The 21,508-nt window shown below is 52.8% G+C and overlaps 1 protein-coding gene across 1 annotated transcript; it reads right to left on the bottom strand.

The window, feature by feature from the left end:
* Positions 1-13,436: 13,436 nt before the first annotated feature.
* On the bottom strand, positions 13,437-17,874 carry LOC141470429 (protocadherin-10-like). Its single transcript, XM_074156448.1, has 4 exons — positions 15,388-17,874; positions 14,137-14,195; positions 13,944-14,032; positions 13,437-13,696 (listed from the first exon to the last, which is right to left on the bottom strand). Exons 1-4 carry the CDS (start codon positions 17,872-17,874, stop codon positions 13,437-13,439), a joined length of 2,895 nt encoding a protein of 964 aa, XP_074012549.1.
* Positions 17,875-21,508: the final 3,634 nt, after the last annotated feature.

The raw sequence follows: 21,508 nt of genomic DNA, 5'->3' as shown, positions 1-21,508 counted from the left end.
CCCTAATCACCGAAAGAGGGATCGCCCGTACGGAGGTCCCACCGGTCCTTCAGCGGGGCATTCCGCCCTGGGCGAGGCCGGGGGCGACCTGGAGCACTCACCGCCGCGGAGTTTAGTCCTCGCTTCTGCACATCACCCTCAGCAGCCCCCTAACATAACGGGGGCGGGATCCTACCAAGCCCGGCCCCTTCCCACCTCTGCCTTCAGGACGCTGCCAGAGCTGGCGCCTCCCTCCCCCCGCGCTTCCTGGGAAGCTGCATTTAAAAAAAAAAAAAAAAAAACAAAAACAAAAAACCAAAAACCAAAACCAAACACACAAAAAAGCCATCAACCCCTGCCAAACCAGCAACTCCCAAAGCGCTCCCAACGAACCCGCTACCCGTAACCTCCCTCCCCCCCGTCCCGGTTTCCTCCCCGCCGCCGGAAGTACCCGGCAGCCTCTGCTGGGACCGGCGTCCAGCGGGCGACAGAGGCACAGCGGGCGATCGGTGGCCACCGGCGCATCGGTGGCACCTCCGGGGCCGCTTTCCCCTGCTGTCGCCCCGAGCGTGTCTGTACTATCCCTGACCCCCACCCCACCCCCGCTTGAAGGCGGAAGCGACGCTGTTGCCCGCTGTCAGGCGCCTGTGGGGCAGGGCTGGCTGGAGCCCCCCGCCTCACCGCAGCACGGGTCCTTTTCTCCCTCTCTGTCCTGTCGCTGTCGGTTTCGGCCTCAAATGGCCTTTTTTTGGAGGGCTGGGGTTCCTCCGAGTGGGTTCTATGGGAGTCCGGCTGTTCTCACGTGTTAAGGGTTTTAGGCGCTCGGTGCCCGCGAGCTGCCCGATCCTGGGTTGTACCTCTAAGGGGAAGCGTGTCTGCTAACACGCACGCCACCCCATCACTGTCAGGCGGAGATATCCTCCAACAATAAACAATAAACATTGTGGCTATTAGAATTGGCTATAATAAAGTTTTGGCTATTCATCCCGCTCTTGTGACAGCCCCTCCACGCCCCCCAGCCTGCCTCAATTAACATAATTGCCCTCTGGGCGTTCGCAGCACCCCGCACGTCCCCATTTTCCCGGGGGATGGCGGGCACCGAGCTGTGTTCCAGTCAGCCCGGCCCAGCGTCGGGAGGAGCCGAGCTGGAAATCCTCGCCAGCTGCTCCGAGAAAACACCCATCAGGCGCTGTTAGAGGTGGGGGATAAAACGAGGAAAATAACATTTATGGGCAGTAATTAGCACTGACCTAGAGGAAAGGTCCTAGCCCAGGACCTTTTGATTTTTGGAAAGGATCTCGAAAGGGAGGGCTAGTTCCTCGAGAGCTGGCCGAGCCTGCGAGGCTGGACAGATGATGCCTACGCTTGGCCTGAATCCCAGCTCTCTGCGCATCTGTGCGGGATCCTGTCCCGCGGGTAGGGGAGCCCCCCGTGTTGTCCCACCCTGGAAAAGCTGTGCGGAGCCCAGGCTCCCCGGGAGCCCGGCTGGCCGATCCCGTTGCCTTTCATTTACTAAGTTCATTCCCCAGACACTCCTGCTCGGGAGCAGATGGTTCCCCTCCGTCCCGAGGTTCATCCCGGACAGATTGCATACAATTTATTAATAACCCAACAGATGCTTGGGCACTTTCCAGCTCAGATTATATTTCCTGATTGCTCAAATCCCGCCGTAGGGGAGCTGTTCATTTATCTTTCGCAGTTCCTCTTTGTGCCTTACCAGCAGCGACCTGACAAGGATGGACAAAGGGTGAAATTCCCGTGTCGTGTCATGTCCCCCTCCTCCCCCCCGTCCCCCTCCCTGCTCTGGTCCTGCGTATAAGCGTCTGGGAATTGAACGGGATCTGATGCCAGCCTTGGTTTGTCCCTCCCAGCCCCCGTGTCCCCGGGAGAAGCACCGCTGCGTGCTGCCGGGGCCGCCGCGCTCCCCGCGGGCACAGCGCAGACGAGCCGTCGAGGCCTTCCAGTGCTGCTCTCCGCGGCGGGGCAGGAAGCTGAGGCGCCCCGTTAGCAGCCCACCTCGCCGGTACCTGGCAGCGAGCGACATGTCGTGACTCGTAGTAAACAGCAGAAGTCGGGAGTTATGCCCGTGGTTTCCCAGGGTTATGTTAATTGGGTTGCAGAAAGCCAGGTTCCCCTCTCCCGGAGCTGCTTTCTGAACCGTGGGCATCACTGTATCGAGGTGAAATTAAAACAACCCCATGAAGAAAAACTATACTGCCCTCGATACGAACTCCCCCAGCCTTGGGCAGTAGGGGCAGAGCTGATGGCTGGTGACCCCATGTCCCTCCTGGACACAGGGTCTTAATGGGGGGGGGTGTGTGTGAAAAGAAACTGCTTGTGTCCTGTGAGGCATCTCGGAACTAGGTAAGATGCTCTGAGCTCCAGAAAAGCCATCACAGACCTTTCAGCAACACTACATTCAATTTTAATGTATAAAATGGGCTTTTCCTTGCTCTGTAGGGAGAAGCACAAAAGCAGCAGGTTGTTTATACTACTGAATAAACTAAATGCAGGTCTCTGAGGGATCTTATGCAAACCACTTACCTTGAAACACAACCCCACGGGAAAGTGAGCAATGGAGAGATGCACGGTTAATGTTTTACATCTTCAGAGCAGCATCTGAGTAGCTGGCTCAGCACCAGTTAGCGTTAGATATCACAGAAGGTAGGGACTTTGGTTATAATTTGGCATGTAAAAGTCACTTGTAAGGTATAAGTAGCAGGACATTTGCAGCTGAGGTTTAGTAGAGCATGATGTAGGAGTTAACCCCAAAGGCTGAGGGTGTAAATTAAGTCTTGAAGCTGAAGTTTAGTTGTTAAAGTGGGTTTGAAGGGAAAGTGCACTTATTACCAGGATGCACACCATAGCGTAGTTTTAAAATAAAAATAGGAAGCATAGAAATCTTTTCTGCAGTGGCAGCTGTGCTTGGTAAAAGGCACTTCACTTTCTGTGAATGCAGGTGAGAGACACTCTCAGCAATAACAGCAAAAGAATATTAAAGTATGTTACATTTTTCATAGCTCCTGACATTTGCAATATAATTCCACTTCCTCGCCTTCACCATGCTCCCCATGCCCAACAGATTTAGTGCAGGGGTGAGTTTTCTTCGTTTCAGCCTCTGTATGTAAAGTGAGAGAATTAAGCAGTTGCAGGAAAAATAATTCCTTCTCCTTGCTCTACAGCAATAGGGAAGAACTGCATGAAAGGATGCTTGCTAGATTTGCCGCAGAAAGGAGAATCAGGATGTAAAAGCTGGGGACATTGTGTTAAGATGGCCAGTGAGCATGATGTGAAGGGGGGTTGTGGGCTGTCAGAGACTGAGCTCTTTGTGATTTCAGGTGGAAATCATATAATACCTTAAACCGTACTTACATAGCAATTTTCTGTTGTATCCATAGGTTCCCCTAATACCACAGATTCCCTGAAACATCCGCCAGAAAGGGAATGGAGGGAAATTTCAATGCTGGTACAGGATTCCTGGTCAGATAGTGGCTATTTTACCCAGTTTTCATTGTTCTGCCCATCTCTCTTCCTTCTTTCTGTAACAACTACAAGTATTATCCCATAACAGAAATTCTCCAAGATTTCCTTTGCTGCACACCAGCTGTTCAGGTCCTGAATGCCATCTCCTTTTTTCTTTCACAGACCTCCCAAATACATACATCCCCCATGAGTTTCCTGGGCCAGGTCACAGAACAAAGCAGAGAATGAGCAAAAACAGCAACATATTTATTTTCTGGGCTGATAAATATTCTTCAATCACTCACTATTTTGCGCTTCTGACAAATTGTCACCACAACGAGTAAATCTTTTGAAATAACATGCACATTTAAAAGGAATATATCATTATGTGATCTGTTGATGTTTTGCTAATTTTTCAGGCCCAACCTCCTCATTGCTGAACTCAAATAAGGGGAAGTATAAGGCATATCCAAAATAACAAAAGCTGCAAAGTAGAACCTTGTAATAAAACAAAACAAATAAAAGTCAGAAGGATTCATTTCCTATATTTTCCCCTTGAGAGTGAAAGGATCAGCCATACTCTTCATTGCTTGGAGGCCAGACATCCCAGTAAAGACAAAATGGAAGTGCACTCTGACAATCATCCAGCATATACATGCAAAGGAGAACTCATCGGGGAACTTCAGCTCTGCCCAGAGCAAGGGCATGTGAAAATGTTTGGGGAAGAAAGAAAGAAATAGATGGGGAACCAGGGCTCATGGGGCACTGATTCAAAGTAGGAAAAAGTGCTTCATTACCTGCAGACTCTGCTTCTAAACAGGTACCAGAAGTGATGACGGTGCAGGATCAGGCCCTGGGGGTTGTCCTTGTACAGTTTGACACTCTCACTGGCACAAGCCTCAGATTGCACAAGTTTTCTCTAATGTACAAACCTGGTACAAATCTCTGCCCACACTACAGGCAGAAAGGACTGAATTATCACTGATTCCAGAGGCTTGGGGAGTTTGGAAAACTGCTGGGACCAGCTGGTCCTCTCCCACTGCTCCTAGGTCACACAACAGTCTTAACTAGAACCTCTTCTCAATGGCTTATATTCACTGAACTTCCAATGTTTAAGCATAAGTGAATGACCCTGGGCATTGCCACGGAATGACACTTGCTTCTGCTCAAGCAGTACCAAAATTGATGTCTGATGTTTGAGGTGAGAGGCCAAAAAGCCAGGGCAGTTGGCAGAGCCTGGCTGGTGTGTGACTGGTAGCAAGGCATCGTTCATACAGGGTACATCCAGGCTTTGCGAGGCTTCTGGAAAACTTGGCTGAACATGAGGGAAGCAGAAACTGGTTGGTTTGGCAGCTACTGCAGAATATTGTGTGGGGCTACATGTTGTAAGAAAATGTGATGCAAATATAGAAATGTCTAAATTTTCTCCTGTCTTACTGTGGCCCCAGCAACATGTCAGTCTCTTTTAGGCTAAGGAAAAGAAAAAGCTGTGATCACAGAACCACAGAACAGTTGTGTTTGGAAGAGATCTCTGGACAATATTAAGTCCACTCCCCTCTGCTTAAAGCAGGTTGCCCAGGACTGAGTCTAATCAGTGACTGTACTCTGCATGTTGGTTTCCTTGAGATCAGCTTTCAGCATTTGGAAGCTGAAAAAGTGGATTTGTTTGAAGAGTTTTGCTTGATTTGTTTTGTTAGAGATATTTCTGCATCATTCTTGTTTTGGAAGTCTTTTTGTGTACATGAGCTTAAAAATGTTCTCTGTCTTTGTCAAGCCTGCTGTTCTCTACTCATCTTTAAGACAACAACCAGCTGTATGCGTGCCAAAAGATTTTATTGAAAAAAACCCACCATAAAGCAGCAAACAATCCAGTTAAGCCAATGAATGACAGTCCTACAACCCCAGCCCAGAAAACATTGAAAGCTGCATCTAGATTGATACTTAATTTGCCACCAAAATAAATAAATAAATCAAGCCTTAAGCACCATGACGTTCATCAGGGAAACAAAAGCTAGTGCAGATTAGCAGCCTCTTTGCTTAGAAATGGGAGAAAAAAAACCCAAAAGGTAGCTGAAGCCTGACTCACAGTCTCAGCCCTTGTAACAAATCCAGATAACAAGGTCCACTCTATTTTGCAAACTGCAGGATACCAGGGAATGCAAATTTCTATCAGCCACCCTGGTTAGACTTGCAGCATGGACACCTGTCCCTGCTCTCTATTTCTTTTTCCCTTCCTCAACTTTTTGGTATCTCTTGGGCAGAGAGGCACCCAGGCCTGCCCACATGAAAACACACACTTACGAGAAGATCGGCTGCCTCTGGTTCCTGCCCACATCCTTAGTTTGACCAAAGGGTTCACTAGAAAGCTGTAGTTTGAGGGATCCTGCATCTGCTTTATCTGTTCCTGAGGACATTGGGCAATGCTGTTCCAATTTTTTTGCTACTAGAGATTCCTTGTCAGGCTTAGTCCACTGCCTTGTTTACCACTTCTTGGCTTTTCCACAATATCCCAGAAAGAAACCAGACACACAATCCTAATGAAAAGTTCGGCATGTAAAGGGAGAATTTATATTTCACTTCTTGCCTTTGCTATTGGTTTTACAAGTGATTGCTCATCAGAAACCAATTACCCCAGAAAGTCTTGGGTTTGGGTCCCTACTGATGTTAGCAGAATGAATAGCCTCATTTACAATCTCTCAACTGGAAAACAAAAAGTAATGATAATAAAAAAAAGTCTTTTCTAATTCTCTCTGCCCCCGTTGTAATTCACAAGAAAATTAAACTAATAACTCTCTCTGTAAGTGTGCTATGCAGATGCCAGGAGTCAGGGATAAATGGATGAAACTGTCCCAGGCAAAGTCCCTGGGGAAGGAACCTCTGAGCAGACAACGACTATGTTTTGCAAGATTCAGAGCTTCTCCAGCAGTGCAATCTATGCAGAGAGGAGGCTGTTTCATTTTCTTTCTTCTCCCCCCCACCCTTTTCACTTGAATTCCACCTGCAGCCAGCAAAAGATTCCATGGTTTTTTGCTGGGCTCATTTCCCACTCCACCTCCATTTCCTATTTATGTATAGAGGTTCTTTGTAAAGAAAATTCTCCATGACGGCAGAATCAAGCTTTTCACAGGTGATTCCCAGAGCGGTCTTCCTTCCTCATTCCTTCAGCAGACAGTGCTATTTTAGACAGAAAGCCTCGAGGGAAGATACGAGGGTTCCCATTGCGTTCCCAAGCTCTGTGCTGTGATTTGTCCCTGCAGTTCACACCCAAATTTTTATTTATTTTTTATCTTTTTAAAGAAGATGTAACATTAAAACAAAGCCTGTAACTTGCCCATGCTGGTCTCCAAGATAGAGGGAGCAGAAATGATCTTTTAACTCCTCCCTTGCCAGATTGGAAGTGTCCTGCTGGTCACCCTGGTTTTCAGACACCACAAGGCTGCACACAAGATGGCTCAGTAGACACAAGCACAGCAGATAGGATGTTTTTGTCCCAGTTGGGTGCTGGTGATGTTGTGCATCATGTGGGTAACATGAAGGGGGCACAATTTCACTAAGGACTTGGCAGTTTGCAGCATGGGATCTTCATGGATTCACATGATGACTGAAGGATGCCTGGTAGTGATTGGGTCAGCCTTCAGCCCAAAACGGGGTCAAATTTGATCCAACCTCACTAGGAAGCTATAACAGATATAAAACCCAAGCCAGAAAAGAAGCAGAAGAGAGGACATAAGGGTGAACCTTGCATGGACAGGACCCTGTCCTGGACAGGAGCATGCTGAAGTCTGTTCAGATTTCAAAGGAACATGACCATCCCCATGAGTGCCATCTGACAGGCACTGAGGGAGTCAAATGGCTCATGGCACGTGGCACAACCAGCCAAGAGGACCCTTGGGCAACACGGGAAAAGGATCTGTAGATCTCCTTTCATATTGGGGCAACTACCAGACTATTTTTTAGGGGGAAACTAAGAGGAAGAAATGATGATTTAGGTAAGCAAACTAAATATAACATTGCATTTCCTGGCAACAGGAAAATTAAGCTTTCGCTTTAGGAACTGATTTTCAGGATTACATTCCTGAAGTTTGGTCTTCTAGGAGAGACTCAAAGCAAAAAGCGAATTTGTTCCTCCAGTTTCTGATAACATGCCACTCACAGGCAGATGCTGGGCACATACGGCTTTACTTCTACTTCTGGTAAATTATATTTAAGGAAGATCAAGGAGGAGACTGGGAACAAATGGGATCCTACAGGTGGGATTCAGCCCCAGGACAGACTCATTACATTTAAATACCTGGGTGGATATGTTCCATCTGTACTCAAGGAAGCTTTGGATTTAGTCAATAAAGACTGAACTGCAGAGCAAGAGCTGTGGTAAACTAGGCACAAAAGAGCAGCAGCTCTCACACAGAAAAATTAAGCCTAGTGCCCTCAGCCCTCACTCTTGGCAGTATGAAAAACACTTTATGTTAGTTAAAACACCAAGAAATATGGACATGGGCTTAAGAGGAGACTCATCAGACCAGCCAGACTTCCCTGGGATGCTAGAGTCTAAACTAACCTCTGAATTTCAGATAGACTTGGGCTGAAAAAAATCCCTGTGTAGAGATCTCCGTTACTGTTTGCACCACAATGAACTTTAGTGCTTTTTAGGGGAAGATTTGGATACAGAAATTCCGTGACTCACTGCAATAGAACAGAACAAATTCAGACAGCTCTTCTTTTCTCTGGGTTCACACAGCAATTTAACCCCAATTTTTCTATTTCACATGCAGGCTGCTATCACAGTTTCTGCATCTTGGCCTATCAGAAATCCTACTAATGCTCATAATGATTTTCTTGATTGATGGCTGCTTTTCCTGCTTCTGTTTCTTTCGTATAGTATGATTTATTTTCTGTGCAGGCACAAATGTATGATAAGACATTTCTGGAGCTATTTAATTATATTTTCTGTTGTAGACATTATTGAAATGAACGGCTTTGATGTGAAGACCTTAGTGACCCTTCTGGGAATCTTCACTCTCTCCTCATTTCTTCTGATGCATTTTTTTCACCTGTTGTTGCAGATATTCCTAGCAGTGAATTAAAATAAATATCTCATCACAAATGCCTGCAGATCCTCTGGATGTATTTCTGGTGGTTGACTGCACAAAGGTTTTATTTTTCAATCCGTTTAACATGAACTTGTTTGCCCTGCTTCCTGGCATTGGAGAAACTCTTTGAATTCTGAATGTTGAAATAAAAATTGCTGCTATTGTTTAAAACATGCAAAAATGTATCATTTATTCAAATGTAAGAATTGTAAATCATTGAATTTCATGGGAGACGAATCATTAGTCAAAGTGCAGACTGCACTAGAGGTCATATTTAATTTATTTTCAAAGCCTTCATTCGTGCTTTTTGGTCCGGTATGTCATAAGTTATTCAATACACAAAGGTGTCTACTTATGTCTCACAATAATTAAGCTGATTAAGTCATATTATCACTAACAAGAAGCATTAATTCCACTTGAGTGAATGCTGCAAAGAGAGTCAGTGACATTTCCACCGCTTAGATGGAAAATGCATTATAGGCAAACTGGGGAGGCAAAAGCCTCACTTAGCCCAGGCCTGTTTCTTCATCTGATCTCTGCGGAGGAGTTAGCAACTGATGTTTTCAGAGCAGTTAAAAAAAAAAAAAAAAAAAGAAAAAGTGCAAAGGAGCAGAGAAAATCAGCACGTGACAATCATGCAGACTGTTTTCCAGTGTGGCAGAGGCTAAATTATGATGACAAAAGCTAAAGGATATTTATTTCTACAAAACATCTACTGAGATCAAAAAAGGAAGCAGAAGGAGGGGATCCAGCCAAGAACAGCAGCAGGTCCTTAGGATGAGTCCAGGGAGATATTTGAGACACTGAGGCAATTTGCAAAGAAATCAGGATGGACCTTGACCCAGTTCTGGATAAACTAAGGTGTGTGCATTCCAGCATCTTCTTCAAGTGAGAAGAGACGAGAAGAAAACAAAGACTTAACATCTTTGGAGACTGTAATTAACTAGTGAGTGCTACAGACTTCACTGCTAATTAACTACTGAGTGCCACAGGCTTCGGGCTGGATCCAGAGCCCTCCAAGGTCAATGCGCAGGCTCCTACTGATCCCCATGGATTTTAGCTCTGTCCTGCTGATACCGACCCCTGTGGGGAGCTAAGCCTGCCTATACTCATAGCTCTGCCCAGCCTAAGCTGACTGCACACAGAGCACTGCGTCCCTGCTAAGGTTTCCTGGGGGCTTCACTGGCTGCCACTTGACTCCACACGTGGTAGAGCTGAGCACCAGTCCCTCTGGGTCCTTTGGCCACTTTTCTCTCTGCCTCTGGATTTATTTTGTCTCTTTGGTATATGCTTTCAAGTCATTACAGAGATATAAGTAATGTTTCCAACCAAAGAGTCTATTCAGCAACAGCAAGAGCACAAAAACCTCCCCTATTTGTGCTGGTGCCCAGAAGCGCTATGTGCCTGCCTAGCATGGCCTGCAGCATTTTGCAGCCAACTGCACCACATGGCAGCTTTCCTGCTGTTGTAGAAGTAAATCTCAAGCTGGCTGGCAGGTCCCTGAAAGCCAGATTTGCCTCTGGATCTGTGAGAGAGCTGGAACAGATGCGGGGGAATATAGAGAGTTCTGCCGAGTATCTCTCCAAAGCGTCTCTCATGCCCAGTGCATTATCAGAATACAGAAACCAGCTTATGCTCATGAACTCTGTAAGCACAGGAAGAGTTGTAAAAATAACTGGTTGTAGGGCAAAGACCTTGCATTTTTAATGATGCCCTGTCCCTGTGGGAGACCTTCAAAGGAGATCTCGTCTGTTACATGGACAGTTCTGATTGGGCATGCCCTTTGAAGAATGGATAGTAGCACGGTTGAATTAGGTTTCAGCAAGTGCTCTCTCCCCTAAAGCAAGTCCCTTTCTATTGTCCTTTTTATTGATATGTTGATTGAAAAGAGAGAATGAAATTGAGCTCTCACCAGTACAGGACTTCCTTTAACTAAGAAAAAGGAGACCCCTAGGGAATGTGGGGTGTTGGGACCTGGGCTGGGCACTGTGTTGTCCCTCAAATCCCTTTTGGAAGAGGTTTGACCTGTATTATGGTGCAAACCTAGGGATCAGCAAGAGGTACAGACGTGTGTGTATCTATCTCTTCTGGGCTGAGGACAAACAGGAGTAATGGAGAGGAGAGGAAGGCAATTTACTAAGGGTCAGATGAGCCTTAGTAGTAGGGGTTAGAAAATGCGCTAGAGAGTGACACAGTCATGGGGAGGTGGCAAAAGCTGGCCCCTTGGTTGCTCAGTCCTATGAATTTCCAAGGACAGGGGTGCAAGTTGTCCATTTAAAATTCCTGTATGTTTTGGGGCTCGATTTTGAGACCTCCCTTTGGGAAGCCACACTTGGGAATCTAAAACAAAGCGCCAGCTCCATGCATTTGTTTAGATCCTGGATACCATGAAGGGTATGTACTGGGTGCTTTTGCTGTGTGAGCTAAAACCCAGCCAACAGCTTGGCCCTGCTGTAGGGTGGCTGTGGCTGAGCCCCTGTGGGCTCGCTGGAGAGGGACTGCAGTCCTCTCCTAATGCCTGACCAGCACCGCCTGAAAATGGCAGGGAAGATATTGCCAGAGCTAATCTGGGAGAGGGCAATGCTTGCTGTCCTCACAGGGAGTCAGGTCCATCTGATGCTTTTATTACTTCTTGAGGCTGTCATTAATTTTACTGTATTGCTTCACATAATTATTCTGTTCTTTTGAAGCAGTGAAACAGGCTAATGCTATACAGGGGTCTCAGGCAGTGGCTGTTTGGGGTTCTTCTTTTACCCTTAACACTCCACAGAGACCATTGAAGAACGCACTCAGCAGCATGAAATCCTTCATCCTACTGCCTAATTGAGGCAGGGAATAAAGTTTCATCTACTGACAGCCAGGCAGATGTGAGCTGGGACTGAAGTCACCAGAAGCAGCCAGGTCCTTTTCATGTCCAAAGCACTGTCCTCCTGGGCCCCTGACTCCCGTGGGGCCCCTTTGAGTATTCCCTGCCCCCTGCTTCCTCCAAAGAGCATGTTACCCACTTGAGACAAGGACTTTTCTGGGTTAATCCCAAAAGCTGCATTGCAGCCTCCCCAAGCCAGTCACTGAGCAAGCAGGGGGTAAAAGAAGGACAGAGGCAGAGTGTGGCTGTCTCAGGACTTCATCCAAAGGTGAACTGCTTCCCACATCAAGTCATCCCACCAGCAGACACAGGCGTGCCTGTTCCCAGGCAGTTAGTCCCTACACCTGCACACACCCAGGTTATCTTTGCAGCTGCCAAAGCGAGCTGGTGGTTGATGAGCATCTGGGGGAGAGCTTACATGAGCCATAGAAAGCAGTGCACAATAACAACAATAAGCAATTACTACCAGATCCAGCCCCTCTCCCCAGCAGTTCAAAGCCCTTTATGCCAAATCCTTGAAGAGTCTCTGGACTCCGGACTCTCTTGGAGCATGAGGCAGGGAGCTGTGTGACATCTCTGGCACACGAGTCCCTCTGGCCATGACCCAAAAGTGATCCTGAGTACAGGAGGGAGGAGAGGGGACCCTGAGCCCCCAGCACCCAGGTGAAGTGAAAAAAATGAGCTCTCTTGGGCTGCTCCAGCAACTGAGGAGGCCAGAGGGATGTGCATGTCTGCTGGAGCTGAGACCCCTCCTCCAAGAGCTGAGCATTGACTCCTGCTGTTATGTATAGCTCAGGGACAGCCAGGAGCCAGGGTGAGCTATTAAAATACAATTTATTGGTACAAATCAGACATCGTGAAACAAACACAGTTTAGAAAGAGCTGTCATGTTCTGCACAGATGGATTGGAAATGAACTGTCCCATGACAGCAGCAATTGGCAATGCTGGCAGACAGACCGTGTGCACAGGTGTAGGGCGAGCAGGGCAGGGGGAGAGACTGTTCTGGGGCTGGAGTCCTGCCCGTGAGGGCTCCTGACAGCCAACTAAGAGTCCTCAAAGAGAAGCAGGGCACAGTGGGAGACGTCTGTCCTATGCAGGTGGAGGCCCCAGTGCAGGGCTTCCCCCAGGCATTCAGGACTTGGGGAAAACAGAGATCTGGGTGAGGGCAGGAGGAGGAGGGAAGAGGACTGTCACCTGTGTCAGGGCCCCTACCATGGCTGGAAACTCTCTTTCCTTCAGATGATGTTACCTTGGGCTAGAGAGTTACCCAGCAGGACCTCACCTTGTGCATCTTTGAGCTACTTAAGCTAACAGCTCTTCTGGCCACCCAATCTGTGTGTGCTCCAGCCCATGCTGCTCCCAGAGCAAAGACTGGCCCTGTCCTAGACCCTGGCTGTGTCCTGGACTTTGGGTCCCCAGTCCTGCAAATCTTGGGTCAGGGTTTGAAGGGAAGCACTGACTATGGTTGGCTTTTGCACTCACTTTCCAGAGAAGCCAGACACCAATGGCTGCTCTGGACATGCAACACATCCCACTGGATCTCAGCGACAGAGCAATGGTCACTGCCGCAGAACGTACGGTCAGGCTTGACCAAACCAGGCTTGGTCTGCTCATGTTTGCCGTGCCTACTGGGACAGAAATACAGGCATGCAGCTTGGTACATTCACACAGCCAGACAAGACAAAGAAGTGACAATGTTTACAGAGATGAATGGTCCCTAAGGGCACGTGCAAATGGATAAACTCAAGGCAGATTTGCTTAAAACTGGTTGTATGGACCCCCAACAGCACCTGCTACCAACACAGCTCTGCAGGATGAGATGGGAGAAATGCCCCCCCACCTCCCCATCCCTATCGCTTCTCAGTCTCTTGCCCCTTAAATCCTTTCCCCATGCCCCAGTGGGCCAATATCTCAGCAGCCCCACGAAGTCCTGAGTGGTCCATGCATGGAGCTGTGTGCTGCGGGTGGAACAGCAGCTGAAATAATGTGAGTGACTCCCAGGGCCTTGGGAAGAGCCATCCAGGCCCAGCCCTGGTCACTATTTCAGGTCGTTGTTGATGACCACACTGTCATGCATGTCACAGTAAGTTGTCATCTTCTTCCTCTTGCCAAAGGTGGAGAAGCTGTTCTTGTTCTCCCGCCCCGGGAAGAGGGGCCCGTCTTTGCTGGAGAGCAGAGTAGGGGTGCCGGGGATGTAGACATTGTGCTGATAATCCAGGGCTGGGACGTGCCCTGGGTACAGGGAGCTGTACTGTGGTGTCCAGATGCTGTTGGTGCCTGCCGGAGCCTTGTGAAACTCTGGAGGAAAGACGAGTGGGAGACTGGCTCAGGGGAGGTCACATCCATAGCTCAGTGGGATGGTCACATCCATGTCCCAGGATGCAAGCCCATGGCCATGTGTCAACAACCTCCCTTCTGGAGCCTGGACACCCCTTCCACCCCTCAAAACTCTACCACTGCTAGGAACAGGGATGTGTCCCCTACTGCACCTCCACCAAATGACAAGAGGGTCTGGTTTTCCCAGCGCCAGTGCACCAATACTCACCAGAGACAGGGGTCACCAGCGTGCACAGCCTCTCGTGCTCCTTCTGGAGGGCTCTGCGGATTTCCCCCACATCCTCCAGGCTCTGGGAGCTAAAGAGAAGAGACAGGTTCAAAATTGTGTTGGAGACAACCTCCCCATCCCCAAATCCCCCTTCCACCCTCTCCGTCTGCTCCCACAGTGCCGGATTTGGTACCTCTTCAGAGCAGGTCGCTGCGTGCTTGGGGGCAGCCAGTCCATGTTGGGCTGGTTGATCTGGAAAACACAGGGAAGGGCAAGGCTAGTTATTGGGACTCTCTGTTAATCAGCCCAGTCCTGCCAGCACAAGGCTTCAGTAGCCAGGGATGCAGGACTCCATCTCCTCCTTTGTGGGGAAGCAAGCAGCACATTCCCATTTTAAGGAAACTGAGGCACTTTTGAACCAGCCTGTTCCCTTCTGGACCTTCCCCTCTCTCCTGAGACACTGGGGTTATCTGGGTCTTACTCTCTGTTCTCTGGGAGTCTAATTGCCAAGGTCTGTCCTTCTGGGGAGAGAGAGGGGCTTTTCCTATTTCTGTCAATTTTAAAAAGCCTTTTTTGCAGGTGCAATGGTAACTTAGCCCAGGTCTCAGGCACGAAAGGATGGGAGGTGCGGAAATTGCCTGCAGACCCAATGTCTCAGGGGGGTTGCAAACAACTAGGGGAAAATCCCATTAAGGTATTAAAGAAGTGAGTCCAGCAGTGCAAGGAGACATGCGGGAAGAGTGTCTTGGCAGCGAGGCTTGGGCTCTCCTTGGAAGGGCTGTTTTATTAAAAGTCAAACGTAAGTGGATTAGACGCCTCATCACTCTCCATCCTTGTAATCGTGTTTGAAAAGAGTCTTTCATCGGGAAAATTAGACGTTCCTCATTTCAATATCTAACAAATGTTGACATCAAAATCCCGCCCCAAAGACCCCACTCCCTCCCCACTGGCACAGCCCGGTGCGGCACAGCGCCCAGGCCTGGGTGCCAGAACTGGGGACATGAGAGGTGCCAGCAGGGCTGGTCCCAGCCCTGGATGCAGCAGTGGGACACTGTGGACCCCAGTGGCACAGGGGAAGCAGAGTGGCAGTGATGCTCAGGCTATCCCGGTGTGAATCTCTCACCCACATAAAGGAGATGCCACCCCCACCATCCCACTCCTCCAGGGCAATGGAGCATCTCTGTTGCCTCTAATGGGTGCAAAAGGCGGCAGAAAGGGATTCCTCTCGCCTCAGCCGAGCCCAAAGCTCCCCTGGTAATTAGACACATTGGGAAGCTCAATGGAGAGTTTCCTGCTGCCTGACGGCTCCTAATTCCCTCACTGATCAAAGGCAGTGGTTATTCTCTGGGAAAAGCCGTGCCTGGCTTCTCTCACAGCAGAGGCTGATGGAGGGGGCTGGGGGGACCCACGAAGCACTGGTAAGCATCACCGGGTATGGTGTTACCTGCTTGGAGACCTGAAGGTGCTGGCCTGGCTGGGACCTCTTCCCGGGGTCCTTCTCATTGTTCCGGGGGGGGCTGCAGGGTTTGATGAACATGAAGTCGCTCTGGGCAGACTCAGGACCGAGGCAGACCTTGTAGCAGTAGCCCGGGGGGCCACCCCCAGGCACGTCGAGGCAGGTGGCAGCTGTGGTTCCCGCAGGGGTCTGTGCTGTTAGGTTGGACGTCTTCAGGCCATCAGAGGAGGGTCTGGACCCGGGGCAGCAGTGGCAGCGGGGTCGTGAGCAGCCATCACCTTGGTGGGAGTGGCACTCTCCGCGGCACCGAATGGCTGTGAGGATGAAGATGGCGAGGAGGAAGGTGAAGGAGATGGAGCCCAGGGAGACCAGGAGGTAGAGGGTGGCTGGGGAGGATGAGGAGGCCTCCGGAGGGAGGCTGAACTCGCTGAAGTCAGACAGCGTCTGAGGCATGGTCTCCACCACTGAAAGCAGGAGGGACACGGTGGCTGAGAGGGCTGGCTGTCCACCGTCACGCACCTGTACCACCAGCCACTGCCGGGTTGCATCTTGCTCCAGAAAGGAGCGGAGGGTGCGCAGGTCGCCCGTGTCTGGTGCCAAGCTGAAGAGGGTGAAGTCGGTGGCCTGGAGGAGCTGGTAGGAGAGGCGGGAGTTCAACCCTGCATCCGCGTCCACTGCTGACACCGTGCCCACGAGGTAGCCAGGCCCGGCTGATCGCGGCACCAGCTCAGTGGCCACAGAGCCATTGCGCGGCATTGGAGAAACGATGACTGGAGCATTGTCATTCTGGTCCAGCACAAAGATGTGGACGGTGACGTTGGCGCTGAGTGGTGGGAAACCCGCATCCTGTGCTAGCACCTGGATCTGGAAGCTGCGGATCTGCTCATAATCGAGGGAGCGCAAGGCATACATGTGCCCACTGTCCGAGTTGATAGACACATAGGTGCCCACAGGCATGCCGTGGATGTGCCCCTCAGCAATGGAGTAGGATAAGTAGGCGTTTTGTTGGCAGTCAGGGTCCAATGCACTGACGGAGCAGATGGAGGCACCTGGCGCGTTGTTCTCCATCACGTAGACGCTGTAGGAGGGCTGGAGGAAGTGTGGGGCATTGTCGTTGACATCGGACACTGGGACGGTGAGGGTGCTGCGGGTCAGCAGGGCGGGGGAGCCCATGTCCCGCGCTGTGATGCTTACGTTGTACTCGGACACAACCTCCCGGTCCAGTGCCTGCGTGGTGACTAGCGTGTAGTAGTTGCGGAAGGAGGAGCGGAGCTCGAAGGGCACATCGGGGCCAACCTCACAGCTCACACGTCCATTGTCCCCAGAATCCCGGTCCAGAACACTGATGACAGCGATGACGGTGCCTGGTGGGGCATCCTCCAGCACAGGCGTGGACACAGAGGTGAGGGTCACCTCTGGTGCATTGTCATTCACATCAAGGAGGTGCACGAGCACCCGGCAGTGCACGGCCACAGCCGAGGGTCCACGGTCCTTGGCTTGCACGTAGAGCTCGTGGAGGTTTGCTCGCTCATAGTCCAGAGGGCCCTTGAGCAGCACCTGCCCACTCTGGGATTCTATGTGGAAGAGCTCCCGGACACGTGGTGGTGCGTGCCCACTGAAGGAGTACTCGATCTCCCCGTTGGGGCCCTCGTCCAGATCAGTGGCATTGAGCTGGATGACCAGGGTGCCGGCAGGGGCATCCTCAGGGAGGCTCACACCATAAGAGGGCTGGTCAAAGGCAGGCACATTGTCGTTTGCATCCAGCACCGTGATGAGGATGTGAGCTGTGCCTGAGCGTTCAGGAACACCACCGTCGAGAGCGGTGAGCAGCACCCGGTGCGCGTGTTGCTGCTCCCGGTCCAGGGCACGCTCCAGCACCAGCTCTGCAAACTTGCTGGAATCACTGCGTGTCTGCACCTCAAGTGAAAAGAAACCATTGGGGCTGAGCCGGTAGGTGTGCACCGAGTTGGTACCCACATCAGGATCCTGGGCGCTCTCCAGAGGGAAGCGGGTGCCGAGGACAGCGGACTCAGCCACTTCCAGCATATACTCTTGCCACGGGAAGGTGGGCGCATGGTCATTGATGTCCAGCACCTCCACCTCGACGCGGTAGAGCTCCAGCGGGCTCTCGATGAGGAGCTGCAAGTGCAGCAGGCAGGTCCCCCCGGCCTCGCACACCTCCTCCCGGTCAATCCGCTCGTTCACGAAGAGAATCCCGTTCTCCAGGTTCACCTCCAGGTGCTGCCTGGCCCCGGCCCGCGACACGATGCGGAACCGCCGCGCCGACAGGGTGGACACGTCCAGCCCCAGGTCCTCGCCCAGGTTGGCCACGAAGGCTCCGTGCTCCAGCTCCTCCGGCACGGCGTAGCGCAGCTGTCCACCCGCCGGGCGCGGTGCGGGGGTCCCGGCCAGCAGGAAGAAGAGGAGGGAGAGCAGGAAGAGCTGCCCTCTCCCGGAGCCTGGCCCGGCCCCCATGGCCCCCCAGCCCTTGCGGGGACGCCGGGTCCTACCCGCGCCACCGCGTCCCCCCTCGCCTCTGCTCGCCCCTTGCACTTCCAAAGAGTTTCAGGCTGCCGGGGGCAGCGGGGGAAGGCCTTGCCTGGAGCTGGGGGCGGGGGGCGAGTCGCGGACACCGGCGTCCGCTTAACCCCTTCCCTGCTGACCCCTTGGAGGGGATGCAATCCGGGTCCCCGGTGCCACACCAGAATGGGTCTACCGGATCTAGGGGCACCTGGGGAGGGGGTTAGCCCCGGGGAGGTCCCGTTAACGGCGGTAGAAGCTCCAGCGATACCGATCGCTGCCCGGGGCACCGATATTACCCCGCAGATGCTGCCGCTCGTTCCCGCGGTAGATTAAGAGGAGCCCGGACCGCGGCGGCTGCCAAATCCCCCGGCCGCGTCCCCCGCCGTGCCGGTCCTAACCTTTACCAGATGGTTAAGCCCCTCCAGACTTGATTACATTTCCCTGCACACCGTTTTCCTTGTAATGCGGAGTTTTTAATTACCGGAGCAGGGGGGATTACAGCCCTGGATAAAGCTGAGCCCATCAGCGCGGAGGCACAGAGAGACACCCCCCCTTCTCCTTCCCTGCCTGCTTCCACCCCCGACACCCCGCCTGCCCACAGCCCCGCGCCCCTAATCCCGGTCCCCCACCGGCCACCCCAGTGCCAGCCCCCTCGGGCTCGGGGGGCACGATCCCGCCGGAGACCCAAGGACCTGTCTCCCACCCCCCCACACACCCGGAGGCTCCCCCCGCGGGCACAAACTTTCCGCCCCCCGCGGAGGGCGAGGGGAAGGCGGGCAGGGACCGAGGCTCGGGTTCCCCGCCAGCCCCGGGAGGCGACAGAAGGAGCCCTCCGCGACCCCCCTTCGCCTTCCCGCCCCGGTACCGATCACGGTCCCTACGCTGGTCGATCCGTTCTCCCCGCAGACCCGTCTCCAGCCGCCGCCGGGTCCGGGCAGCTCCGCGCGTCACCTCCCACCGGTGCCGTCCCCGGGGGCGCTCGGTAGCGGGACGGGGCGGCCGCCCCCCCCGCCCCTCGGCTTCTTAGGGCGCGGATAATCCCCTAACGATCTAGTTAAGGGCTCGGCGGGGCTCGGAGCGGCTTTAGCCGTGCACTGGTATTTCACCGCCTTTGTCTCTGCCTCCCGGTCCCCGGTGGGAACGGAACCGCCGGCTCCCCCCCCCTACCCACGGGGGAGGCAGGATCCAGGGGAGACCGGAGGAAGCGGGAGGCGGCGGGGCTGGAGGGGTTTGGTCCCTGTGAGGGCAGCGCGACCCGCGCGGGACGTGCCGCCGGGTAGGGACAGGCGCGGGCAAGGGGCGGGGTGGCAGGAGCGGCTGGGTCACGCGTGGGCTCGGGCGGCTCACGGGTGGAACCGGGACGGCTCCCGGTAGGCGAAGCCCAGGCTGCGTCGGAAGCCGTCCCATCCCACGCACCATCTCCCACGCCAGGGCCACCCCTGGCGTCGTGGTTGTCACCCCTCGCCCCCTTTACCCCCCCCCATCTGTTTCTTTCTCATCCCACAATCCCCGCCCCCACGCCCCCGATCTGACCCCCTCTCCCTGCCCTGCCCGGGGCTGGGACCCCAGAGGTGGCATGGCCCAGGTACCGCTACTCCGGGAGCCCCCCGAGGGCTGCTCAGGGCAGAGGGGACAGACACACACTGGACACCGAGATCTTCCGGGTTCTCTTTCCCCCCACCTCCAGTCCTTTCTCGTCTCCGACCAAGTGCGTTCCGGGAAAAATCCTCGGAGCGGCTCTCGCCCTTTTGTTTGATTCAGATTAAAATATTCATTCTCCCTTCTCGCGGGTGCAACCTGCTCCCGGCAGGATCCGTGCCTCCCCCCGGCTCCCCTGCACGGTCCTGCCTGCCTTTTCCGAGTCTTCTCGGCGATCTCCCCCCCTTTCTCCTCTCCCCACCCCCGGCCGCAGCTCTCCATTGCCGCTTCCCTGGGGGAGGTGTGATCGGTCCGAGTCCCCCCTCATTGCTTCTCTTCCCTAACGCAGGTCACAGAATAGTCCCATTCTGTTACTTTTCCTCATCTCCCGAAACACTGGGGTCCCTTCCTGCTTCCCCCTCTCCTTCCCCCCCGCACCACCCCCACCCCCCCCCGAACCCCCACGGTTCCAGGGGACCAAGGTAAAAAGTGAGGGGCTTGAGAAGGGGCACAGGCTTGTTCCCAGGATCACTTTCCTGAATGAAATGGCACAGGCTGGGGGGCGGGTGGGGGTGCTGCAGAGGGATAGGGGTACTGCAGGGGAATGTGGGATCCGAAAAAGAGCCTTTGTGGGGGAGGAGGGGGCATAGCAGAGGAGGGTGGACAGCATGATGGGGGAGATGGCATGGGGACAGCCCAGCACCCCAGCTAATGTCCGGTAGATTTTAAGTCCCCTCTTGTGACCCAGGGGAGCATTCAGTTGCCACCTCTGTTCTCACAGGGTAAGGAATCAGGACGCAGATAGAAGCTTGTTTTTGGAAGATGCTGGAAGCTAGAAGAAGCAGGGGGGGGTCTCTCTGAGATGTCTTGGCACAGGCAGGCGGGTGGCCGGTTGCCACAGGTCAGCACTGATGTGCCTTGGCAAGGCCAGCCAGAGAGATCAGGGTGGGATGTAGCAGGAGATGCCGCAGGTTGAGCCGCTTTGGAAAAGCCACGCATAGAGCAAAGGGTTGCGGGGGGGCTGTCACTCAGCTGCCTGCAGGCGCCAAACCTTGCCCAGCCACCACCCTGTCACTTTGTTTTCCTGCCCACTGCGTTCTGGGGCAGCAGAAGGGTCTGCAAGAAACACTGTCCCTGCCAAGACCATGTGTCCCTTCCCCCAGCTCCCCGAGGCACCCGTCTGCCCAGCCGTGCATGTGGGTTTGCTGCTCCCTTCTTGCTGGAAGCGAGAGCAGTTATAGTTTGCAGTGCCCGAGAGGGCAACCATGGAGGGAGGGGGGGTCTCCTGACTGAGAGCAGCCCTGGCCCCGCAGCTGGTAAGTCACCCCCAGGTTGCTTGTGCAGGGTCAGGCGCTGGGGCCTCGGTCTTTGAAGTCACAAAGCTCTGTGCAGCAGGATGCCCTCCCTCATCAGTGCTCCTTCCCCTCTGAAGCTTTGACTCCCTGCCTTCTCTTGGGAGGAAAAAAGTGCCCTGAAGGGGGTGGTGGCCATCTCTGTGTGTTTATCAGGGCTGGTGGGGCACTCTGCCTGCCCTTGGGTGCTGGGGAGCAAAACATGAAATGTGCCCAGTCTCCTTTCAGAGGCACACAGGGATAGAATGAGAAGCTACGGGCATGAGCTGAGGAAGGGAAATTTTTATTAGATATTAGGAAAAAAATCTTCACCATGAGGGTGGTAAAAGACTGGCACAGGGACCACACTGGGGCAGGAATTGCCATCCTTGGAGATCCTCCTGAGCAACGTGATCTACGGGCCCTGCTCTGAGCAGGGATGCACCAAGGACCTCCAGGGGTCCTGACTGATCAAAACCATTGTGTGATTCAGAAAGCACCAGTCTGTAGCAAAACCCACCTGAGCAGAGGTGAAGTGGTCAACAAGGTGAGGAGACCACTGTCCAGAGACCCTTCGTTTCAGGAGCACATGGGTCCTGTCCTTGTCAAGGAGCCAT

Source organism: Numenius arquata, chromosome 11 (assembly GCF_964106895.1).
Source record: "Numenius arquata chromosome 11, bNumArq3.hap1.1, whole genome shotgun sequence".
Lineage (NCBI taxonomy): Eukaryota > Metazoa > Chordata > Aves > Charadriiformes > Scolopacidae > Numenius > Numenius arquata.
This window is presented reverse-complemented; position numbering and strand designations above follow the sequence as displayed.

What these genes read in the sequence shown, in the direction of transcription:
- LOC141470429 (XM_074156448.1), bottom strand. Translation starts at nt 17,874, where the DNA reads ATGGGGGCCGGGCCAGGCTCCGGGAGAGGGCAGCTCTTCCTGCTCTCC. An exon ending in ACCTTCAGGTCTCCAAGCAG is followed by an intron (nt 14,196 to 15,387) that starts GTAACACCATAC and finishes TGTGTTTTCCAG; the next exon opens with ATCAACCAGCCCAACATGGA. An exon ending in GCTGGTGACCCCTGTCTCTG is followed by an intron (nt 13,697 to 13,943) that starts GTGAGTATTGGT and finishes TCTTTCCTCCAG; the next exon opens with AGTTTCACAAGGCTCCGGCA.